Source organism: Pseudophryne corroboree, chromosome 6 (assembly GCF_028390025.1).
Source record: "Pseudophryne corroboree isolate aPseCor3 chromosome 6, aPseCor3.hap2, whole genome shotgun sequence".
NCBI classification, from domain to species: domain Eukaryota; kingdom Metazoa; phylum Chordata; class Amphibia; order Anura; family Myobatrachidae; genus Pseudophryne; species Pseudophryne corroboree.
Genome location: NC_086449.1, coordinates 822,618,402 through 822,640,488, shown reverse-complemented (window position 1 = coordinate 822,640,488; position 22,087 = coordinate 822,618,402). Strand labels below are relative to the sequence as shown.

Genomic DNA, 22,087 nt, shown 5'->3' with positions numbered 1-22,087 from the left:
GTGTGTCCTGATATCCCTCTATAACAAACACAGAAGATACACAAGAAGAGAGAAGTAAAATCTACTTTATGATGTTGTTAACGTCTAATAATTTCAATAGGTGGACAATGAGGGAGCGCATACATTAGTAATGATGGAAACAATGTATTAATATGGTCATGATCAATTCAAAATCTGAATATTGCTTCTTTATGGCACTAGTCAGATTAAACCACTTATACTGACCCAGTTTGGAGGTTGTAGGAGTAATTTATCTCCCCTTATATAACGTAATCATGTTTATATGCACATGTGCAGAAAGTCATACCATGTTTAGTGGTTTTCCCAGTCTGCAGATTACACAGGGTTGGGTACAAAATCCCGACAGTCGGGATCCCAACAGTCAGAAGTATTTTTACCCTACCCCTACTCCTAACCCACACCTAACCTCCTCCTCCCACAGTCTAACCTTAACAGTCCCCTCCTGCAGCCTAAACCTAACCCCCCCCCCCCCCACCCCTCCCACTAGTGTCTAACACTAACTTTAAACCACTATAATTACCTTTGAGATCCATCTGGATTCTGACCTTTGGGATCCCGTTGTCAGTCTTCTGACTGTTGGTATATTGACCGCATCCCCACAAAAGGTTATGTGAGTTTCGTCTTATTAAATAACAATGAATAACATTCTGTCTTCGTGTTCTCAAATAATTAACATGTCAGACTAGTTTATTTTCATAGCACTATATTTTCTGTGGGGAATTGATTGGTTTACAGTAGCTATGAATAAGTTGGGTTGCGATTCCACTGTGTGACCAATCAGGAAGTAACTGAAGACTTCCTAAGAGCGTCAGCGCTTGAGCTAAATCTCTGTGGTGGTGGTGGTGCATTTTGATAGCAAGTGTGGGATATCTTTTGGTGGGATTTCTTAGACAGGACAGGTTGTTTCGATTTACCCTTTCACATAAACTGTGTTTTGCTACTTCAAAACCAATATTTTATGATGTATCATGGTCTAATGTTTTTTTTTCCATTAGGAAATCTTAATATGCACCAATGGTCTACAATAGTGACATGCAACAGACTGCCATCCAAGCCTTCACTTTCAGTCTCCATCTCCTCCCTTCCTTATTGTTTGCTATAGCCTGTGTATTACTTATTGGACATTTAAAGGCCTGCTGTGTTATTATAACTATGTTTGATTAAAAATATTGTCTTCATTTATTACTGAGATGAAGGATAATGAGTGTCCATTTCCAAGGTTAGTGGTCTGCCCAGGCGTCCCCTGAGGTGTATTAGGTTAGTCATCACTGACCCACTTATTGTAGACTGACCTATTTTGAGGCTGAAGCTATAGTGACAACAATGCAGCCTATATAGCCATTGGGGACCTCAGACACCATGTGCCAGGGTGACAACCCTGGCTCCTAGTGAATTGATTGCGGGCATTCTCCGACATTGGCTGTCTGGCTGTAGGGCCGAGGCCTATGGTGGTCATCTCAAAGGGTACTTGAATGAGGCTCTTTTTACCTGGGTGGTCCGTCATTGGCTGAATTTCCGGCATTGTGCTGGAACAATCAGCTTTTAGCGCTGCATACGGTAACAGTCACTTAGCCTATACCAATTTATATGTTGCACAATACATTTTTATTCTGATATACAAAAAAATAGAAAACTATCTCTCAGTCGTCCTCAGATTCTTTGGCACAAATGTGGAATAGAACAGACGCCTCTGAAAACACAGATTGTCACATTTTAGGATTCCAGCGACTGTTTGGAAACGGCTTTAGCGATGATTGAGCTGGCGGAAAGTTCAGGAGGAAAATAAATCTCATTACTGAGGGCAGGAACCGTAACGTTGCAAAAGATTCAGAGAGGCACAAATCCCTTCCCCCCCCCCCCCCTCAAACAAGGCGCAGTGTATCCTGCAGCCCTGGGGCTTTCTGTGTTTATTCAGTTCTTTTTCCAGTAGAAAAAGCAAAACAAGGTCAGAGGAAGGGGCTGGAGCATGGCGCGGCTCTGAAACTCCTGTCAGCTTCTTCGTGATCCTGGTTTAACCCAACTAATGGAGCGGTGACCTTGATTATTCCTTCTTCCGTAGTTGAATTGATCTTATTATGGCCTTGCTTTTTAACTTGGATCATCTTTGAAGAGATCTGATCTTCCCCTGTCCTCTCGCTGATCACCTCCCAGTCCTCGTGTCTCTGGAATCCACCTGTCTTCTCAGTACAACGGCCACTCTATAACCGTGTGTCGTTTCGCAGACCTCAGCAGTGCCCTGATTAGGGTAACGATCATGCAATGAGAACAAACGCACCCTCAGCCATCTCCTTCTAGACCTGTCTATGCCACCACTTTACCCCCCACCCCAAAAGATAGGCTCAAAAGTCTATAGGGTTTCTATGTATCGCTTCCATAGGAAACCGGAAAACCTCATAAAAGCAAACTGGAATTTTGACACAAATTCACAAAAACAAGATTCACCACGTATCAGTATTTCCATAACTAATTTAAAAAAACAAACAGTATCATTTATTTAGCTAAAAAGTCATTCTGTTATAATTGCCCAGTTCTGTTATACTATTATAATTTGATTTTACTCAGCTCAAGCTATTGTACTAAGCATTACTATTATATTCAGCCAAGCTACTGAGTGTGAGCTGTTATACTCAGCCTGAGCTGTCGAGTGTGAGCTGTTATACTCAGCCTGAGCTGTCGAGTGTGAGCTGTTATACTCAGCCTGAGCTGTCGAGTGTGAGCTGTTATACTCAGCCTGAGCTGCAGAGTGTGAGCTGTTATACTCAGCCTGAGCTGCCGAGTGTGAGATGTTATACTCAGCCTGAGCTGTCGAGTGTGAGCTGTTATACTCAGCCTGAGCTGTCGAGTGTGAGCTGTTATACTCAGCCTGAGCTGCCGAGTGTGAGATGTTATACTCAGCCTGAGCTGTCGAGTGTGAGCTGTTATACTCAGCCTGAGCTGCAGAGTGTGAGCTGTTATACTCAGCCTGAGCTGCCGAGTGTGAGCTGTTATACTCAGCCTGTGCTGCCGAGTGTGAGCTGTTATACTCAGCCTAAGCTGCTGAGTGTGAGCTGCTATACTCAGCCTGAGCTGTCGAGTGTGAGCTGTTACACTCAGCCTGAGCTGCCGAATGTGAGCTGTTATACTCAGCCTGAGCTGCCGAGTGTGAGCTGCTATACTCAGCCTGAGCTGCCGAGTGTGAGCTGCTATACTCAGCCTGAGCTGCCAAGTGTGAGCTGTTATACCCACTGTGCGCTGCCGAGTGTGAGCTGTTATACTCAGCCTGAGCTGCAGAGTGTGAGCTGTTATACTCAGCCTGAGCTGCAGAGTGTGAGCTGTTATACTCAGCCTGAGCTGCAGAGTGTGAGCTGTTATACTCAGCCTGAGCTGCCGAGTGTGAGCTGTTATACTCAGCCTGAGCTGTCGAGTGTGAGCTGTTATACTCAGCCTGAGCTGTCGAGTGTGAGCTGTTATACTCAGCCTAAGCTGCTGAGTGTGAGCTGCTATACTCAGCCTGAGCTGCCGAGTGTGAGCTGCTATACTCAGCCTGAGCTGCCAAGTGTGAGCTGTTATACCCACTGTGCGCTGCCGAGTGTGAGCTGTTATACTCAGCCTGAGCTGCCGAGTGTGAGCTGTTATACTCAGCCTGAGCTGCTGAGTGTGAGCTGCTATACTCAGCCTGAGCTGCCAAGTGTGAGCTGTTATACCCACTGTGCGCTGCCGAGTGTGAGCTGTTATACTCAGCCTGAGCTGCCGAGTGTGAGCTGTTATACTTAGCCTGAGCTGCTGAGTGTGAGCTGCTATACTCAGCCTGAGCTGCCAAGTGTGAGCTGTTATACCCACTGTGCGCTGCCGAGTGTGAGCTGTTATACTCAGCCTGAGCTGCCGAGTGTGAGCTGTTATACTCAGCCTGAGCTGCTGAGTGTGAGCTGCTATACTCAGCCTGAGCTGCCGAGTGTGAGCTGCTATACTCAGCTTGAGCTGCCGCTGCTATACTTAGCCTGAGCTGCCGAGTGTGAGCTGTTATACGCAGCCTGAGCTGCCGAGTGTGAGCTGCTATACTCAGCCTGAGCTGCCAAGTGTGAGCTGTTATACCCACTGTGCGCTGCCGAGTGTGAGCTGTTATACTCAGCCTGAGCTGCCGAGTGTGAGCTGTTATACTCAGCCTGAGCTGCTGAGTGTGAGCTGCTATACTCAGCCTGAGCTGCCGAGTGTGAGCTGCTATACTCAGCTTGAGCTGCCGCTGCTATACTCAGCCTGAGCTGCCGAGTGTGAGCTGTTATACGCAGCCTGAGCTGCCGAGTGTGAGCTGTTACACTCAGCCTGAGCTGCCGAATGTGAGCTGTTATACTCAGCCCGAGCTGCCGAGTGTGAGCTGTTATACTCAGCCTGAGCTGCCGAGTGTGAGCTGCTATACTCAGCCTGAGTTGCCGAGTGTGAGCTGTTATACTCAGCCTGAGTTACCGAGTGTGAGCTGTTATACTCAGCCTGAGCTGCTGAGTGTGAGCTGTTATACTCAGCCTGAGCTGCCGAGTGTGAGCTGTTAAACTCAGCCTGAGCTGCCGAGTGTGAGTTGTTATACCCAGTGTGAGCTGACGAGTGTAAGCTGTTATACCCAGTGTGAGCTGCCGAGTGTGAGCTGCTATACCCAGTGTGAGCTGACGAGTGTAAGCTGTTATACCCAGTTTGAGCTGCCGAGTGTGAGCTGCTATACCCAGTGTAAGCTGTTATACCCAGTGTGAGCTGCTATACCCAGTGTGAGCTGACGAGTGTAAGCTGTTATACCCAGTGTGAGCTGCCGAGTGTGAGCTGTTATACCCAGTGTGAGCTGCCGAGTGTGAGCTGTTATACCCAGTGTGAGCTGTTATACCCAGTGTGAGCTGCTATACCCAGTGTGAGCTGACGAGTGTGAGCTGCTATACCCAGTGTAAGCTGTTATACCCAGTGTGAGCTGCTATACCCAGTGTGAGCTGACGAGTGTGAGCTGTTATACCCAGTGTGAGCTGCCGAGTGTGAGCTGCTATACCCAGTGTGAGCTGCCGAGTGTGAGCTGCTATACCCAGTGTGAGCTGACGAGTGTAAGCTGTTATACCCAGTTTGAGCTGCCGAGTGTGAGCTGCTATACCCAGTGTAAGCTGTTATACCCAGTGTGAGCTGCTATACCCAGTGTGAGCTGACGAGTGTGAGCTGTTATACCCAGTGTGAGCTGCCGAGTGTGAGCTGTTATACCCAGTGTGAGCTGTTATACCCAGTGTGAGCTGCCGAGTGTGAGCTGTTATACCCAGTGTGAGCTGCCGAGTGTGAGCTGTTATACCCAGTGTGAGCTGTTATACCCAGTGTGAGCTGCTATACCCAGTGTGAGCTGTTATACCCAGTGTGAGCTGTTATACCCAGTGTGAGCTGACGAGTGTGAGCTGCTATACCCAGTGTAAGCTGTTATACCCAGTGTGAGCTGCTATACCCAGTGTGAGCTGACGAGTGTGAGCTGTTATACCCAGTGTGAGCTGCCGAGTGTGAGCTGCTATACCCAGTGTGAGCTGACGAGTGTGAGCTGTTATACCCAGTGTGAGCTGCCGAGTGTGAGCTGCTATACCCAGTGTGAGCTGACGAGTGTGAGCTGTTATACCCAGTGTGAGCTGCCGAGTGTGAGCTGCTATACCCAGTGTGAGCTGACGAGTGTGAGCTGTTATACCCAGTGTGAGCTGCCGAGTGTGAGCTGCTATACCCAGTGTGAGCTGTTATACACAGTGCAGACTGTTATGATCAGTGTGAGTCGCTGTACTCGGTGCAGGACTTTCTACTCAGTGCAGACACTTACACTTGGGGCCACCCCCATATACTCAGTGTAGGCTCTATTTGGTCAGTGCCGCCCCTTTACGTTAAGTGCGGGTCCTTACACCCAGTTCAGGCCCTTATACTCAGTGCTGTGCCTCATGCTGAGTGCCGCCCCTTATAATCAGTGCGGGCACTTATACTCAGTGCTGTGCCTCATGCTGAGTGCCGCCCCTTATAATCAGTGCCGCCCCTTATACTCAGTGCTGTGCCTCATGCTGAGTGCCGCCCCTTATAGTCAGTGCCGCTCCTTATACACAGCTGATAGTGGCGCTCGTATTTATAGGATACAAAGGGAGGAGATCTGACCTGTCTGTTCTTGAGGTCCAGGGAGATCTCATATTCTGAGCTAGTGCCGTGAGAGCAGGTGGCTGCAGTCTTCCCTCGCTGGACCCGCACCGGAGAGGTGGTATGGTGCAGGCTGGCCTTGGTCAGTGACTCCTCCTCTCCCGGCTGTTTGGCGTTATTACTCCTCTGACTATCGCTGTCCCGGACGTCCCATGCCGTACACAGCAACTTCTTACTGGCGGAGTCGTCGCTGTGAAATAAACGGGATCAGATATCAGCTGAAGCTTCCTGCACAAAGTGCAACATGAACATCATAAGCCCTTGTATAAGAGGGGATTATGCCCCAGTTATATTATAAGCCGGCTTCGTCTGTTCTGACGTCTCCTATAAAAAATAAATTCAGTTAAAAAAAAAATTTAAATAATACCTGTAAGAGAAATCCAATGTCAAAAAAATGGTTCCCCAGTCCACCCGGATTTGGGTGATGAGCATAACAAACATTTCCTAAACACAATGGATACGTTGCACAGTTAGGGGGCGCCCTCTCGTCAGTGATGTATCTGAAGCAGCGGCTGCTACCCCAGGGCGCCGCAACACCCCAAACACCAATAAAGGTGAGAAACAAGAAAGAGATGGCAGCGCCTACTCCTAACCGGGCAAATAACAGACGCTCCAATCCGCAATAAAATATCATTTATTATACTCAATAAGAATCCTAGATCTGATTGTAAAGGCTCATAGCATATATGTAACAATCACAGAAAAACATAATTAAACTAAAAAAAATAACCTGGAAGCCAGGAGAGTAAGGTTCTACTTAATTAAAACTGACTATGCGCTTAGTGCAGGACCCATAACATAACAGAGGGCTATTAATAAGTGGCCTATGTTCTAAGTCCATATTTATATACTCACTTTGCTCAGCAACAACGACACAGTGTGTTTATTTTACGCACATCGGGCCTAATTCTGAGTTGATCGCAGCAGCAAATTTGTTAGCAGTTGGGCAAAACCATGGCCCTCATTCCGAGTTGATCGCTCGCAAGGCGAATTTAGCAGAGTTGCTCACGCTAAGCCTACGCCTACTGGGAGTGTATCTTAGCTTCTTAAAATTGCGACCGATGTATTCGCAATATTGCGATTACAAACTACTTAGCAGTTTCACAGTAGCTTCAGACTTACTCGGCATCTGCGATCAGTTCAGTGCTTGTCGTTCCTGGTTTGACGTCATAAACACACCCAGCGTTCGCCCAGACACTCCCCCGTTTCTCCGGCCACTCCTGCGTTTTTTCCGGAAACGGTAGCGTTTTTATCCACACGCCCCTAAAACGCCGTGTTTCCGCCTAGTAACACCCATTTCCTGTCAATCACACTACGATCGCCGGAGCGAAGAAAAAGCCGTGAGTAAAAATACTATCTTCATTGTAAAATTACTTGGCGCAGTCGCAGTGCGAGTATTGCGCATGCGTACTAAGCGGAAGTTCACTGCGATGCGATGAAAATTACCGAGCGAACGACTCGGAATGAGGGCCCATGTGCACTGCAGGGGGGGCATATATAACATGTGCAGAGAGAGTTAGATTTGGGTGGGGTGTATTCAAACTGAAATCTAAATTGCAGTGTAAAAATAAAGCAGCCAGTATTTACCCTGCACAGAAACAAAATAAACCACCCAAATCTAACTCTCTCTGCAAATGTTATATATGCCCCCCCCCTTAGTGCACATGGTTTTGCCCAATTGCTAACAAACTTGATGCTGCGATAAACTCAGAATTACCCCCATCAATGGAATCAATCAGGAATAACAATAACTCTGATGTCACAATCTTCAAACGCCAGTGTGACAGAGGCCTAACCTGAGGCGCTGGAGACCCTGCTCCTCCCTCTATATAACTCTCAGTCTGTGTCTTCCTGCTGCCTCCATTCCCCTCCTCACATCATGTCACTGCCCCTGTCACATGCAGCCCTGTCCTCACTGACACATCCCTCATCTCCTGATATAGTCTGTGCTGCTGGGGACCCTGCTCCTCCCACTATATAACTCCCAGTCTGTGGCTTCCTGCTGCCTCCATTCCCCTCCTCACATCATGTCACTGCCCCTGTCACATGCAGCCCTGTCCTCACTGACACATCCCTCATCTCCTGATATACTCTGCGCTGCTGGGGACCCTGCTCCTCCCACTATATAACTCTCAGTCTGTGGCTTCCTGCTACCTCCATTTCCCCTCCTCACATCATGTCACATGCAGCCCTGTCCTCACTGACACATCACTCATCTCCTGATATACTCTGTGCTGCTGGGGACCCTGCTCCTTCCACTATATAACTCTCAGTCTGTGGCTTCCTGCTGCCTCCATTCCCCTCCTCACATCATGTCACTGCCCCTGTCACATGCAGCCAGTGGTGCAAGTAGAAAAAATGTCTTACGGGTACTGTGTGCGCGCAAAAAAATGGGTGTGGCCAAATACCACATGGGGCGTGGCCAATGAAAATGGGGGCGTGATACACATATGGGGGAGGGGCAGATACACGTATGACCCCAATAGTGTCAGATACACGTTGCCCCACAGTGCCAGATATACATTGCCCCACAGTGCCAGATACACATTGCCCCACAGTGCCAGATACACAAATGTCCCCAGAGTGCCAGATACACATTGCCCCACAGTGCCAGATACACAAATGTCCCCAGAGTGTCAGATACACATTGCCTCACAGTGCCAGATACACAAATGTCCCCAGAGTGTCAGAAACACATTGCCTCACAGTGCCAGATACACATTGCCCCACAGTGCCAGATACACATTGCCCCACAGTGCCAGATACACATTGCCCCACAGTGCCAGATACACAAATGTCCCCAGAGTGTCAGATACACATTGCCTCACAGTGCCAGATACACAAATGTCCCCAGAGTGTCAGATACACATTGCCTCACAGTGCCAGATACACAAATGTCCCCAGAGTGTCAGATACACATTGCCTCACAGTGCCAGATACACATTGCCCCACAGTGCCAGATACACATTGCCCCACAGTGCCAGATACACATTGCCTCACAGTGCCAGATACACAAATGTCCCCAGAGTGTCAGATACACATTGCCCCACAGTGACAGATATGCCCCCAGTGCCAGATATCCCCCAGTGCCAGGTATATATGCCACCCTGTGCCAGATATGCCCCCAGTGCCAGATATCCCCCAGTGCCAGGTATACATGCCCCCCCAGTGCCAGATATCCCCCAGTGCCAGGTATAACATGCCCCCCCAGTGCCAGATATCCCCCAGTGCCTGGTATACATGCCCTCCTGTGCCAGATATCCCCCAGTGCCAGGTATATATACCCCCCCTGTGCCAGATATGCCCCCAGTGCCAGATATCCCCCAGTGCCAGGTATAACATGCCCCCCCAGTGCCAGGTATAACATGCCCCCCCCCCAGTGCCAGGTAAACATGCCCCCCTCCCCTACTCACCGCTGCCGTCGCCGTCCTGTCTGTCATGTGAGGGAAGGAGAGCGCAGCCTGCGCCTCTCGTTCCCCTCAGTCTCCGGCGGGTGTCTCAGTTTAATTAAGCGCCGATCCGTGAGCCAATCAGAGCTCGCGGGTGCGAGCTCTAATTGGCTCACGGATCGGCGCTGAAGTAAACTGAGACACCCACCGGAGACTGAGGGGAAGGAGAGGCGCAGGCTGCGCTCTCCTTCCCTCACATCAGCGGCGGTGCGGCGGGGACGGCGGGTGTGGCGTGGAGCAGGGGAGGGAGGGAAGGAAGAGGAGCGGCGGCCCGTCGGTGTGGGTACGGCGTACTCACGGCTAAATTCTTACGGGTACGCCGTACCCGCCCACTTGCACCACTGCATGCAGCCCTGTCCTCACTGACACATCCCTCATCTCCTGATATACTCTGTTCTGCTGGGGCCCCTGCTCCTCCCACTATATAACTCTCAGTCTGTGGCTTCCTGCTGCCCCCATTCCCCTCCTCACATCATGTCACTGCCCCTGTCACATGCAGCCCTGTCCTCACTGACACATCACTCATCTCCTGATATACTCTGTGCTGCTGGGGACCCTGCTCCTCCCACTATATAACTCTCAGTCTGTGGCTTCCTGCTGCCTCCATTCCCCTCCTCACATCATGTCACTGCCCCTATCACATGCAGCCCTGTCCTCACTGACACATCACTCCTCTCCTGGTATACTCTGTGCTGCTGGGGACCCTGCTCCTCCCACTATATAACTCCCAGTCTGACTTCCTGCTGCCTCCATTCCCCTCCTCACATCATGTCACTGCCCCTGTCACATGCAGCTCTGTCCTCACTGACACATCCCTCATCTCCTGATATACTCTGTGCTGCTGGGGACCCTGCTCCTCCCACTATATAACTCTCAGTCTGTGGCTTCCTGCTACCTCCATTTCCCCCCTCACATCATGTCACTGCCCCTGTCACATGCAGCCCTGTCCTCACTGACACATCACTCATCTCCTGGTATACTCTGTGCTGCTGGGACACTGCTCCTCCCACTATATAACTCTCAGTCTGTGGCTTCCTGCTGCCTCCATTCCCCTCCTCACATCATGTCACTGCCCCTGTCACATGCAGCTCTGTCCTCACTGACACATCACTCATCTCCTGGTATACTCTGTGCTGCTGGGGACCCTGCTCCTCCCACTATATAACTCTCAGTCTGTGGCTCCCTGCTGCCTCCATTCCTCTCCTCACATCATGTCACTGCCCCTGTCACATGCAGCCCTGTCCTCACTGACACATCACTCATCTCCTGGTATACTCTGTGCTGCTGGGGACCCTGCTCCTCCCACTATATAACTCTCAGTCTGTGGTTTCCTGCTGCCTCCATTCCCCTCCTCACACCATGTCACTGCCCCTGTCACATGCAGCCCTGTCCTCACTGACACATCACTCATCTCCTGGTATACTCTGTGCTGCTGGGGACCCTGCTCCTTCCACTATATAACTCTCAGTCTGTGGCTTCCTGCTGCCTCCATTCCCCTCCTCACTGTCCATGTCACTTTGTGCAGCGCCTGGAAAGGAACCACACTACATACAGAGGGGAGGATTGTGCTCTTAGGACGCAGCTGGCACCCTCTTCCTGCTCCCAGTGCTCCCCCAGGGCACGTTGTGCGACGTGATGTGTGTCGGGGGCAGGGGGTAAAGGGCGTGCTGGGTACAAGGTTCAGAAGTACCCTGCTACCTAAGCAGATGTGTACATATTCCCCCCGGGGATGAACTGCTTACAATTGGGACCTGTAATGTGTTCTGCTACAATGTACCTGTTCCTATATTATAATGGAGGACGGACCAGTACATAATACATAAAAAAGCCCCTATGAGAACGTAATCAGTGCGGTGAATGGCAGCCAGACAACACTTTGCACTGTGATTAGGCTTCCTCCTGAGGGCGCCAGAGAGCACTGGTGGCATTTACAGAGAGGACTTGGACCTGGACCTGGGTCAGCTATGGATGTGTGGGCACTGTCTGAGTTACAGACAGACGTATGGCTATACCGGGGCATTTGGTGGCATGTGAGGCTATATACTGAGGCCTACGGTACAACTGAGGACTTTATGGTGGCATGGAAGACATATGGTGGCATGTGGGATACTAGGAGGTCATACTGAGACATATGGTGGAATTTGAGATACTAGGAGGTCATACTGAGACATATGGTGGAATTTGAGATACTAGGAGGTCATACTGAGACATATGGTGGCATGTAAGATACTAGGAGGTCATACTGAGGAATATGGTGGCATGTAAGATACTAGGAGGTCATACTGAGGCATATGGTGGCATGTAAGATACTAGGAGGTCATACTGAGGCATATGGTGGCATGGGAGATACTAGGAGGTCATACTGAGGCATATAGTGGCATATGAGATACTAGGAGGTCATACTGAGACATATGGTGGCATGTGAGATACTAGGAGGTCATACTGAGGCATTTGTTGACATGTGAGATACTAGGAGGTCATACTGAGGCATATGATGGCATATGAGATACTAGGAGGTCGTACTGAGGCATAAGGTGGCATGTGAGATACTAGGAGGTCATACTGAGGCATATGGTGATGTGAGATACTAGGAGGTCATACTGAGGCATTTGGTGACATGTGAGATACTAGGAGGTCATACTGAGACATATGGTGGCATATGAGATACTCGGAGGTCATACTGAGGCATATGGTGGCATGTGAGATACTAGGAGGTCATACTGAGGCATATGGTGGCATGTAAGATACTAGGAGGTCATACTGAGGCATATGGTGGCATGGGAGATACTAGGAGGTAATACTGAGGCATATGGTGGCATGGGAGATACTAGGAGGTCATACTGAAACATATGGTGACATGTGAGTTACCAGGAGGTCATACTGAGGCATATGGTGGCATGTGAGCTACTAGGAGGTCATACTGAGACATATGACATGTGAGATACCAGGTCATACTGAGGCATATGGTGCCATGGGAGATACTAGGAGGTCATACCGAGGCATATGGTGGCATGGGAGATACCAGGAGGTCATACCGAGGCATATGGTGGCATGGGATATACTAGGAGGTCATACTGAGGCATATGGTGGCATGTGAGATACTAGAAGGTCATGCTGAGGCATATGGTGGCATGTGAGCTACTAGGAGGTCATACTGAGACATGTGACATACTTGGAAGTCATACTGAGGCATATGGTGGCATGGGAGATACTAGGAGGTCATACTGAGGCATATGGTGGCATGGGAGATACTAGGAGGTCATACTGAGGCATATGGTGGCATGGGAGATACTAGGAGGTCATACTGAGGCATATGGTGGCATGTGAGCTACTAGGAGGTCATACTGAGAGATGTGACATGTGAGATACCAGGAGGTCATACTGAGGCATATGGTGGCATGGGAGATACTAGGAGGTCACACTGAGACATGTGACATACTTGGAAGTCATACTGAGGCATATGGTGGCATGGGAGATACTAGGAGGTCATACTGAGGCATATGGTGGCATGTGAGCTACTAGGAGGTCATACTGAGACATGTGAGATACCAGAAGGTCATACTGAGACATGTGAGATACCAGGAGGTCATACTGAGGCATATGGTGGCATGTGAGCTACTAGGAGGTCATACTGAGACATGTGAGATACCAGGAGGTCATACTGAGACATGTGAGATACCAGGAGGTCATACTGAGGCATATGGTGGCATGTGAGCTACTAGGAGGTCATACTGAGGCATATGGTGGCATGGGAGATACTAGGATAGGGGTGGGCAAAATACGGTCCGCGTGCCGGATGCGGCCCGCGAGCTGATCCTGCCCGGCCCGCTACCTCCCATCAGTGTGCAATGACAAGCGGCCCGACTGGCTGAGCTGCTTGTCATTGCACTGCATTACCTCCCAGCCGTGGGCGCCGCTGATGAAGCTTGGTCACGTCGGTACCGCTGGCCGGATTTCCTGTGACATTAGACTCTGTTGGGGATGGAGCCAAAGGTACTCAGCGTGGATGCGTGCGGCGGCGGACAATTTGAATACATACAGCAGCACAGGCATGTCCGCTATTGCTTCCGGCTGCCAGCGCCTGTCACTTTGACAGGTAGCAGTGGCGCCGGCAGCATGAAAAGCATCTCCCCCCTTCCTGCCGGAGCCGCACTCTCCTGCCTGTTACTGCAGGCTGCCGCTGTCAGCACCAGTAACATTTATCACAGGCAGCAGCAGCAGCAGCATGAATAGCGGCTCCCCACTCTCTGCCTCAGCACTGTCCTGCTTGTTGCTGCCGGTGCTTGTCACACTTACAGGCAGCAGCAGCGCCGGAACCATGAAGAGATCTGCAGCCGAAATTTAATTAATATGCGCAGCCCGCCCAGGAAGGGGAGTCCCAAGCTCCGCCTGCCTCTGGGCTGCAACGCGTAGAATTCCAGGTGTGACATGCAGCTGCCTCTACCTGAAGATGAGAGGAGGCACTACTAGTACTTCAAATATCTGGTAAGGGACAGTCTGGGCGGGGAAAGCTCTCCATAGCTTATAGTCTTTATATGAATGTTTAATCCACACTTGGCTTTAGGGTACTTTATTTATTCTAATAAAGCTATTTTTTTAGGCTCCTGCCCTCACTCTTTCACTGTAACTGCCCCCTAAGTGTGCCATCACCCTCCCCGTAGCTCGCCCCTAAACGTCCCTACCCTCACCCTCCCTGTAACTCTCCCCTCAGCATCCCTACCCCCTGTGCGGCCCTCGAGTATTCGCTGAAAAGTGTTAAGTGGCCCCCCAGCTGAAATAATTGCCCACCCCTGTACTAGGAGGTCATACTGAGGGGAATGGTGGCATGTGAGACACTAGGAAATTATACTTTGGCATATGGTGGCACGTGAAAGCATGAGCAGGCAGTTGGGGCCAATATACTGTAACAAGTACTGCTGCTTTTGCCATGTTGCTCTTTATCCTTATAGTAAGTATTCAGTTTTATCCTGCAATAAGTACACATGTATCTGCCATCCTACTTCTATCAGTTATAACGAGTTTTATGGTAAGAACTTACCCTTGTTAAAACTCTTTCTGCGAGGTACACTGGGCTCTACAAGTCTGGACAATGGGGTGTAGAGTAGGATCTTGATCCGAGGCACCAACAAGCTCAAAGCTTTGACTGTTCCCAGAATGCACAGCGCCACCTCCTCTATAACCCCGCCTCCCAGCACAGGAGCTCAGTTTAGTTAACCAGCCCAATGCAGTAGCAGGAAAAGAGACGACAACGGTTAGTAGCCACATACACCACACTCTCACGACAAGAGAAGTGTCAGCGGCTAATGCCATATCAACCCAAAGAAGCTAAGTGCGTCAGGGTGGGCGCCTTGTGGAGCCCAGTGTACCTCGCAGAAAGAGTTTTAACAAGGGTAAGTTCTTACCATAAAACTCGTTTTCTGCTGTGGGGTACACTGGGCTCCACAAGTCTGGACAATGGGGATGTCCTAAAGCAGTTCCTTATGGGAGGGGACGCACTGTAACGGGCACAAGAACCCGGCGTCCAAATGAAGCATCCTGGGAAGCGGCAGTATCTACGGCATAGAACCTTATGAACGTGTTCCCGGAGGACCACGTAGCCGCCTTGCACAATTGGTCAAGGGTCGCACCACGTTGGGCCGCCCAAGAAGGTCCAACAGACCGAGTAGAATGGGCCGTAATGTGAACAGGAGCTGACAGACCAGCCTTCACATAAGCATGCGCAATCACCATTCTAATCCACCTGGCCAGGGTCTGCTTGTGAGCACGCCAGCTACGTTTGTGAAATCCAAACAAAACAAAGAGAGAATCAGACTTTCGAATAGAAGTAGTTCTCTTCACATAGATATGGAGAGCCCATACCACATCCAAAGACCGCTCTTTGGGAGACAAATCAGGAGAAACAAAAGATGGAACCACAATCTCCTGATTAAGGTGGAACGAAGAAACCACCTTAGGTAAATATCCGGGACGAGTCCTAAGAACCGCCCGGTCACGGTGAAAAATCAGATATGGGGAACTACAAGACAAGGCACCCAAATCCTACACTCTTCTAGCAGAGGCAATAGCCAGCAAGAACACCACCTTAAGGGAAAGCCACTTAAGGTCAGCTTGAACCAAGAGGTTCAAATGGAGGCTCCTGCAAAACCACAGGCGGGACATAGGGAGGTTGGATACGCAACACACCCTGAGTGAAAGTATGAACATCAGGTAAAGTCGCAATTTTTCTCTGAAACCACACCGACAAGGCAGAAATATGAACCTTGAGGGAGGCCAGATGCAGGCCTAAATCTAGGCCCTGCTGTAGAAAAGCCAAAAGTTTGGCTGTACTAAACTTGGAAGCGTCATAATGGTTAGATGCGCACCAAACAAAAGTAGGAATGCCAGACCCGATGGTAAATCCGAGCAGAGGCCGGTTTCCGGGCCCGCAACATAGTTTTAATGACCTCTTCAGAAAAACCCTTAGCTCTTGAGACAGAAGCTTCAAGCCACGCCGTCAAAGGCAGCCGGGCTAGGTCCTGGTAGACACAGGGGCCCTGAACGAGGAGGTCTGGGCGTTGTGGAAGTAGAAGTGGACGCTCTGACGATAGGCCTTGCAGGTCTGAGAACCAGTGCCGTCTGGGCCACGCCGGAGCTATGAGAAGCAGATTTCCTTCTTCTTGCTTGAACTTCCGAATTACCCTAGGCAGGAGTGACACCGGAGGGAACACGTACGTCAGCCGAAACCTCCACGGCACTGCCAGCGCATCCACGAATGCTGCTTGAGGATCCCTTGTTCTTGCTCCGAAGACCGGAACCTTGTGATTGTGTCGAGACGCCGTGGAAGACCCCACCTTTCCACGAGGAGTTGAAACACTTCTGGATGGAGGCCCCACTCGCCGGCATGCACGTCCTGACGACTGAGAAAGTCCGCTTCCCAATTCAGGACTCCCGGAATTAATATTGCCGATATTGCCAGTAGATGGCGTTCTGCCCAACGTAGAATCCGTGAGGCTTCCTTCATTGCCAAACGGCTGCGAGTGCCGCCTTGATAATTTATGTAAGCCACTGTGGTGGCGTTGTCCGACTGTACTTGAACAGGACGGTTCTGAATCAAATGCTGGGCTAGGTTCAACGCATTGAAGACCGCCCGCAATTCCAGAATGTTGATCGAGAGGAGAGATTCCTCCTTGGTCCACCGACCCTGCAAGGAGTGCTGCTCCAGCACCGTGCCCCAACCTCTTACACTGGCATCTGTCGTCAACAGGACCCAGTTGGATATCCAGAAGGGACGGCCTCTGCACAATTGTCGGTCCAGGAGCCACCAGAGCAGCGACAGACGGACCTCCGGAATCAAAGAGATCATGTGAGACCTGATCCGGTGAGGCAGGCCGTCCCACTTGGCTAGAATCAGCTTCTGGAGGGGGCGAGAATGGAATTGAGCATACTCCACCATGTCGAATGCTGACACCATGAGGCCCAGCACCTGCAGTGCCGAATGTATCGACACTTGCGGACGAGAAAGGAAGCAACAAATCCTGTCCTGAAGTTTCAGGACTTTCTCCTGAGACAAGAACAACCTCAGGTTGTGAGTGTCCAACAGCTCTCCCAGATGCACCATGCTCTGAGCAGGGACCAGGGTGGATTTCTTCCAGTTGATGAGCCACCCATGGTCTTGTAGAAACCGGACCGTCATATCCAGATGACGCAGGAGAAGATCTGGGGAATTTGCCAGGATTAACAAGTCGTCCAGATACGGCAGTATCCTGACCCCTTGACGGCGGAGTACCACCGTCATCACCGCCATAACTTTGGTGAAGACTCGCGGAGCCGTTGTTAAACCAAAAGGTAACGCCCAAAACTGGTAATGGAGGTTGCCAATAGTGAACCTCAGGTATTGTTGATGTGACACTGCTATAGGAATATGCAGGTAAGCATCCTGTATGTCCAGGGAGACCATGTAGTCCCCAGGTTCCAAGGCCAGAACTATAGAGTGAAGGGTTTCCATACGGAACTTGGAAACCTTCACAAATTTGTTCAGTGCCTTGAGGTTGAGAATGGGCCGGGAGGACCCATTCGGTTTCGGGACTAGAAACAGTGGAGAATAGTACCCCCGGCCCCTCTGAGCAAGAGGCACCTGTACTACGACTCCTGTATCCAGGAGGGTCTGTACCACCGAATGCAGAGTGTTTGCCTTTGTCTAGTCCGAAAGGGATGTCTGTCTGGCAAAATCGATGAGGGGGGCGGTTTTTGAAGGCTATGGCGTAACCTCGAGTGACGACTTCCCGTACCCAGGCATCTGAAGTGGTCTTCAACCATTCCTGGGTATACCCTAGAAGCCGGCCCCCCACCCTGGGAACCCCCAGGGGGAGGCCCACCCCGTCATGCGGCAGGCTTATAGGTCTTGGCTGCTGGCTGACGGGCAGCCCAGGCTCTTTTGGGCTTCGGCTTACTAGGTTTGGAAGTGCGGGCCTGCTTATGGTACGCCTGACCTTTTGCTTTACCTGAAGGACGAAAGGGACAAAAGGACGTGCCTTTGGCCTTCGACACAGAAGGAGCTGTATTAGGCAGACAGGCAGTTTTGGCAGTAGCCAAGTCAGCCACTATCTTATTTAAGTCCTCCCCAAACAGAATATCCCCCTTGAAAGGGAGTACCTCCAGGGTTTTTCTAGAGTCCAGATCCACAGACCAGGATTCTCAGCCACAATATCCTGCGAGCCAAGACTGACGTAGTAGAGGCCTTGGCTGCTAGGATACCGGCATCAGAAGCCGCCTCTTTAATATAGCGAGAAGCTGTGACAATATATGACAAGCATTGTCTAGCATGGTCAGAGGAGATTTCAGCCTCTAACTCCAAGGCCCATGCTTCAATAGCCTCTGCTTCGCCCATGTAGCTGCAATAGTGGGCCTTTGTGCAGCACCCGTGAGGGTGTAAATCGCTTTTAGACAACCCTCGACACGTTTATCCGTAGGCTCTTTTAGAGACGTGACGGTAGTGACAGGTAGAGCTGAGGAAACCACCATCCTAGTCACATGTGAGTCTACTGGAGGAGACGTTTCCCAATTCTTAGACAGCTCTGGCGTGAGGGGATAGCGAGCCAGCATCTTCTTTTGAGGCACAAACTTCGTACCCGGGCTTTGTCAGGGTTCCTGACGTATATCCACTAGGTGGTCAGAGTGAGGTAAAACTTGTTTAACCACCTTCTGACGCTTGAACCTATCTGGCTTCTTAGGAGGAACAGATGGCTCGGGATCATCCGTAATCTGCAGAATTAATTTAATAGTCTCCAAAACATCAGGAACATCCACATGTGAACTACCCTCCCCATCAGCCGTATCTGAGTCAGAACCTGTGGGGTCAGTGTAAGTGCTGTCTTCATCAGATGAGGTGTCAGTGACAGCAGTGGATTGTGAGGAGACGAGCACTCGCTTAGAGGACCTCTTGGACTTATGCGAGCGTTGGTCAGACTTTTTAGTAGTCAGGGACTGGTTCAACTTCTTTAATTGAGCAGATAAATCGTCCGCCCACGGCGGGTTAGCTGCAGGGACCACATACGGTTGTACCGGCATTGGGGGTCCCATAGGGGGTGTTAGTTTATGAACTAGCGTATGCAGAAGCGTGGAAAAAGCGCCCCACAGAGGGTCAGTATGTGCCTCCGTTTGTCACGATCCGGGTATCTGGACGCCATTTCTTACCCATCAGATGCCTCCTAAGGCTGGCTCAGCGCTCCAGGACCGGATCCCATCTGTTATCCTGATGTGTACATTCCTGTATCCTCTCCTGTCACTCTGGGACGCTGTCACAGTAAACGCCATATTACACCTGGCATGGCGTCTCCCGCGGCCTCCGCCGCCGTCCCTGAACTTCTGCATGCAGAGTGTCTGAGTGGCGATTACGTCAGCCGCGGCCTCCGCTGTGTCCGCGTGGTTGGATGTGCATCTGTCAGCCTGGCGCCTCCTGTCTCCGGTGGCCGGCGCCGCCATTACTGTTTTCATTACCACATGGATTACAAACCAAACTTCCCTCCAAGTGTCTGCATGGGCGCAGCCATCTTGGATTCTGTCAGCTGATCATTTCCACCAATCTGTTCTCAGTATTGATAATCTGCATAATTGCCTAGCCAATCCCTTCCTTGCTGCAGGTATAAATACACTGTGCCTGAGCAAGGAAGGCGTCAGTGCTTTGGTTGTCAAACCTAGTTCCTGTTTGTCTCTCTCCTGTGATTGTCTTCCAGGTTCCAGCTCCTGTCTCAAGACTTCCACCATAGAGACCCGCACCAGCATTCCACCTGTGGTGTAGCCTGACTCTCCAATCCATTGTGGATTCATCTGTTTCCAGCTACAACGTTACCTGCTTCCAGCTCAGCTTCCAGCAGAGTACAGCTTCCCTTAAAGGGCCGGTGTCCTTTCTACACTTTACCACTCTCCACCGGTATTATTATTTCTCCGCTCTCAAGTTCTACATTTCAGTTCATATTTCATCGCTCCCAAGTTCATTTATTATTTAACTGGTTCCAGCCAGTATCCACTCCGTGCTAACAACAGTCTGGTTCCAGCCAGTATCCACAGCAGCTGTTTTATCTTCAGCAACCCAGCTTTTCCTGGAACACCAGCTGGCACAATCCTGGGTTATCTCCATTGCTACAGTCGGGCCTGGTAAGGACTTTCCATCTAGAAGATCATAAGAACTATCTCACACTACCAGTGCCCTGTGGCTCCTGCCATCCTGTAGTACCCAGGAACTGTATTTATTCTTTGCTGACTTTTACGTTTTCTTTTACTGCTGCTGTGTTGCGGAGTTGTCATAATAAACATCATTGACTTTTATCCAAGTTGTCGTGGTCACGCCTTCGGGCAGTTATTATTTATGTTACTTACATGTCCAGGGGTCTGATACAACCTCCCAGGTTCCGGTACATCTCAGCCCCTACAACTGAGGCTGCCTCCCGTCAGCTCAGGCCCTCAGTTGTGACACCGTTGCCACAGTCCCACTGGGGGGCAAGGAGCCCCCAGAACCAGAGCCCACAGCTGCTATATTCTCCCCATATGTGCCTGTGGCTTCAGCAACACCAGCAGTGTGTTCCGCCCCAGAACCGTTACCGTCAGAAGCAGACACGATATAACTTGCAGTATGAGGTAACACAGTACAATTATCAGCAGCACTATATCCTTAAACCCAAACCCCTGCGCAGTGTAGTCAGCACCAGCAGAGATAAAGGAGAGATATGGTGACTAAATCACAGAGAAAAATACGTAATAATAAGATTTTACTTACCGATAAATCTATTTCTCGTAGTCCGTAGTGGATGCTGGGGACTCCGTCAGGACCATGGGGATTAGCGGCTCCGCAGGAGACAGGGCACAAAAATAAAGCTTTAGGATCAGGTGGTGTGCACTGGCTCCTCCCCCTATGACCCCCCTCCAAGCCTCAGTTAGGATACTGTGCCCGGACGAGCGTACACAATAAGGAAGGATTTTGAATCCCGGGTAAGACTCATACCAGCCACACCAATCACACCGTACAACTTGTGATCTGAACCCAGTTAACAGTATGACAACGTAGGAGCCTCTGAACAGACGGCTCACAACAATAACAACCCGATTTTTTTGTAACAATAACTATGTACAAGTATTGCAGACAATCCGCACTTGGGATGGGCGCCCAGCATCCACTACGGACTACGAGAAATAGATTTATCGGTAAGTAAAATCTTATTTTCTCTAACGTCCTAGTGGATGCTGGGGACTCCGTCAGGACCATGGGGATTATACCAAAGCTCCCAAACGGGCGGGAGAGTGCGGATGACTCTGCAGCACCGAATGAGAGAACTCCAGGTCCTCTTTAGCCAGGGTATCAAATTTGTAGAATTTTACAAACGTGTTCTCCCCCCGACCACGTAGTTGCTCGGTAGAGTTGTAATGCCGAGACCCCTCGGGCAGCCGCCCAGGATGAGCCCACCTTCCTTGTGGAATGGGCATTTACATATTTTGGCTGTGGCAGGCCTGCCACATAATGTGCAAGCTGAATTGTACTACACATCCAACTAGCAATCGTCTGCTTAGAAGCAAGAGCACCCAGTTTGTTGGGTGCATACAGGATAACAGCAAGTCAGTTTTCCTGACTCCAGCCGTCCTGGAAACCGATATTTTCAGGGCCCTGACAACATCTAGCAACTTGGAGTCCTCCAAGTCCCTAGTAGCCGCAGGTACCACAATAAGCTGGTTCAGGTGAAACGCTGACACCACCTTAGGGAGAAACTGGGGACGAGTCCGCAGCTCTGCCCTGTCCGAATGGACAATCAGATATGGGCTTTTGTGAGACAAAGCCGCCAATTCTGACACTCGCCTGGCCGAGGCCAGGGCCAACATCATGGTCACTTTCCATGTGAGATATTTCAAATCCACAGATTTGAGCGGTTTAAACCAATGTGATTTGAGGAATCCCAGCACTACGTTGAGATCCCACAGTGCCACTGGAGGCACAA

At 50.3% G+C, this 22,087-nt stretch overlaps 1 protein-coding gene across 5 annotated transcripts in view; it reads right to left on the bottom strand.

Moving 5' to 3' along the window:
- IQSEC3 (IQ motif and Sec7 domain ArfGEF 3) overlaps positions 1 to 22,087 on the bottom strand; it is a 124,478-nt gene that overhangs the window by 14,496 nt on the left and 87,895 nt on the right. For all 5 annotated transcript variants that reach the window (XM_063929202.1, XM_063929204.1, XM_063929203.1 and 2 more), the window contains exon 3: positions 6,139 to 6,367. In XM_063929202.1, coding sequence (XP_063785272.1) covers positions 6,139 to 6,367 — 229 coding nt within the window. The remainder of the gene's footprint in view (positions 1 to 6,138; positions 6,368 to 22,087) is intronic.